Raw genomic sequence first — 3347 nt, 5'->3', positions numbered from 1 at the left:
TATTTGTCAATGTCCGCTTATGTTTGGATTTCTGCTTTGGATGAGTGGGATCAGAATCTTGGGCTCAGCCCACATTGCGCGCAGTATTCTAGGTCGTGTCCCTAAGGTCTTGGTTCCCTGAGAGGGTGTTCGGGATTGCATCCCCTGGATTTGAGCAAAGTCTGATAGAGTACTGATCTGAGGTTAATCTTTCTTTGTATCTCTTTACGATGTTTGTTGCCTTAGCTTCTTCTGTACCTGCACTTTTATTATTATTATTTTTTTCTTGCCATTTTTACCCGTAGCGCCCTTTCGGGTTTTCACTGCGTTCGGCTCTTCCCGTCATTTTTGCCCATAGTGTCCTTTCAGATTTTCACTTGGTAGCTGTGCCATTTTTACCCTTAGCGCCCTTTCAGGTTTTCACCAAGTCCGCTACATGCCCGCTGTTTTTACTCGAACTGCCCTTTCGGGTTTTCAACTCGCCCATTTTGCTTAGGCATGCCTTCCCTTTTTTTTTCTTCTTTTTTTTTTTAGAGATTTGGCTTTTAAAGTACTGGGAGCGACGGATGGATTTCCTTCATAGCTGGCCGACTGGTTACCTTCCTGTCCTTGTCTTTGAGTACAATCGTAAGCTGCTTTTGGTAGGATTATTTGGAGATTTGGAATGGACTTGTTGTTTTTTTTAAAAAAAATCTTTTTTCTGGGTCTTCTTTTCTTTTCTTTTTTGTTGTTTTCCTCTTTTTTTGTGTTTCTTCTTTTTCTCTTTTCTTTTTGAGATTTTCTTTCTTCTTTTTTTTTTAAAAGATTTTTAGGAGAGACGCCGGGTGTTTCTGATAGGAGAGGTGGCGGATATATATACTTTTTGTTTTTGGTGGGAACGAAGGGGCAGCTTTGCGATTGTAATCATTGACAAAGTCAGGTATGGTTACCTGTGATAGATTTTCACGTTATCGGTGTTGATGGGCTCGGGAAGATCTTCCCCTTTCAGGTTGGTGAGTCGAAGAGCGCCTCCTTGGAGTACTTCACGGATAATCAGCGGTCCTTCCCATGAGGGTTTGAATTTTGGCAAGATACGTTTCATGACCATGTCGATGACTTTGAAGCTTCTTTTCTGGACCCTCTTATTGTAGGCCCGAGCGATCCTTCTTTGATAACACTGGGAGTGGCTTAGCGCTTGCATGCGCTTTTCGTCTGCCAGATGCAGTTGATCATACCTTGCTTGTTGCCATTTGACTTCCTCAACTCCACTTTCCAGTAGTATCCGTAGTGATGGGATTTCGATTTCAACTGGTAGGACTGTTTCCATTCTGTATACGAGTTCGTAAGGAGTTGCGTATGTAGCAAATCGTACAGACGTCTGCTTCCATTCTGTCTTCACCATCTTCTCCAGTATGCGAATGATAGTTTTGTTTGCGGCTTCGACTCCACCGTTCATTTGAGGACGGTAGGGGCTTGATCGATGGCATTGAATCTTGAGTTTGTCGAGGAAATTGCCCATCCCTTTATTGACGAACGGAGTTCCGTTGTTAGCGATGATGGCCTGAGGGACCCCATAATGGCTAATGATGTTGTTCTTCATAAACTTGACCACATGAGATGTTGCGATGGTAGTGTATGATGCTGCCTCTATCCACTTGGTGAAATAATCTACTGCCACCAGGATATACTCATGCCCGTTTGAAGCTTTGGGATTGATTTTACCAATGATATCCAATCCCCATATGGAAAAGGGCCATGGTGCCGTCAAGTTGTAAAGTTCGAAAGCCGGCGCATGGATCTGGTTCGCATGCTCCTGACACTTGAAGCATTTTCTGACGTGTTTACAGCAATCTGTCTCCATCGTGAGCCAATAGTAGCCGAGCCGCAGGATCTTCTTGGTCATCATGTGTCCATTCATGTGTGGGCCGCATAGTCCTTCGTGGATTTCTGACATGATCTGCGCTGCTTCTGTTTCATCCACACGGCGGAGAAGGATTTGATTAAATGATCGCTTATAGAGGATGCCCCTGGTAATCACGTACTGTGCCGCTAGCCGTTGTATGGTGCGACGATCGGTCAGAGTGGCTCCTTCTGGGTACTTCTGGTGTTCGAGGTATTTCTTGATACTTGTGTACCACGGCCGATCATTTGAGGATAGTTCAGCTTCGTCGATCTGTAGGTAGAATGCAGGTTCCTCCTGGAGTTTGAGAGTGAGTTCCCATTCAGCAACTCCTTTTGGAATTTCTAGCATTGAGGCGAGGGTAGCCAGAGCATCTACGAATTGGTTCTTGACCCGAGGCATGTAAGAGAATGTGATCTCATTGAATTCTTCGACTAAATTCTCCAGATACACGTGATAAGGGATCAACTTTTCATCCTTGGTCCTCCAATTGCCATTTATCTGATTGATGATGAGTTGTGAGTCTCCAAAGACTCGTAACTTCCTTACGTTGAGGATGATGGCTTCCTTGAGACCGGCGATGCATGCCTCATACTCTCCTACGTTATTAGTGCATTGGAATGCCAGTCTTCTAGATATGGGAACTAGGATGTCCTCCGGAGAATAGAGTATGGCGCCTACCCTACTCCCTTTCGAGTTTGCAGCTCCGTCGAAGAAGAGCGTCCACTCTTCTGCCTTCTTGTCTTTTCCTTCCTCGATAAGTAGGATGTCTTTGTCGGGAAAGAAGGTCTTCAGTGGTTGATAATCAGGTAGAGAGTGTGCTGCTAAATGATCGGCCAGTGCCTGCCCCTTGATTGCCTTTTGAGTGACATAGGTGATGTCAAACTCTAAGAGCAGTAGTTGCCATTTTGCGATGCTGCCCGTTAGCGTTGGTTTCTCGAACAAGTACTTTAATGGGTCCATGCGAGCGAACAGAAAGATTAGGTGAGCGATCATGTACTATTGTAGACGTTGTGTTACCCAAACTAGGGCAAGGCATGTTTTCTCTAAGCTGGAGTATTTGGCTTCATAGCTTGTGAATCGTCGACTTAGATAGTAGATCGCTTGCTCCTTTCTTCCCGTATCGTCGTGCTAGCCGAGAACGCATCCAATTGCTTCTGCCATGACGGAGATATACAACAGTAGTGGCCTACCTGGAGTAGGTGGCATGAGCACTGGAGGATTTAGCAGATACTTCTTGATCCTGTCGAAGGCCACTTGACAGTCGTTATTCCATTCCCTTGGCGAGTTCTTCCGTAATAGCTTGAATATGGGCTCACAGACCGGAGTGAGCTGTGCGATGAATCGACTGATATACTGGATTTGCCTGAGGAAGCCTCGAATTTGTTTTTCAGTCTTGGGTGGTGGCATTTCAACGATTGCCTTGGTCTTGGCCTTGTCCACCCGGATACTGTCTTTACTGACAATGAAGCCTAACAGCTTGCCTCCG

At 45.4% G+C, this 3347-nt stretch overlaps 1 protein-coding gene across 1 annotated transcript; it reads right to left on the bottom strand.

Moving 5' to 3' along the window:
- Positions 1-904: 904 nt before the first annotated feature.
- On the bottom strand, positions 905-2821 carry LOC131218088 (uncharacterized). Its single transcript, XM_058212771.1, has 2 exons — positions 1911-2821; positions 905-1790 (listed from the first exon to the last, which is right to left on the bottom strand). Exons 1-2 carry the CDS (start codon positions 2819-2821, stop codon positions 905-907), a joined length of 1797 nt encoding a protein of 598 aa, XP_058068754.1.
- Positions 2822-3347: the final 526 nt, after the last annotated feature.

This window comes from Magnolia sinica, chromosome 11, assembly GCF_029962835.1.
Source record: "Magnolia sinica isolate HGM2019 chromosome 11, MsV1, whole genome shotgun sequence".
Classification (NCBI taxonomy): Eukaryota; Viridiplantae; Streptophyta; class Magnoliopsida; order Magnoliales; family Magnoliaceae; genus Magnolia; species Magnolia sinica.
Note: the sequence above shows the minus strand (reverse complement) of the source record. Positions and strands in the feature narration are given on the sequence as shown.

Excerpts from the sequence above, each read along its gene's own strand:
- LOC131218088 (XM_058212771.1), bottom strand. The coding sequence starts at position 2,821 with ATGGACCCATTAAAGTACTTGTTCGAGAAACCAACGCTAACGGGCAGC. Across the intron at positions 1,791-1,910 it reads ACAGAAGCAGCGCAGATCAT|AAAATGCTTCAAGTGTCAGG; the intron begins GTCAGAAATCCA and ends TAAACACGTCAG.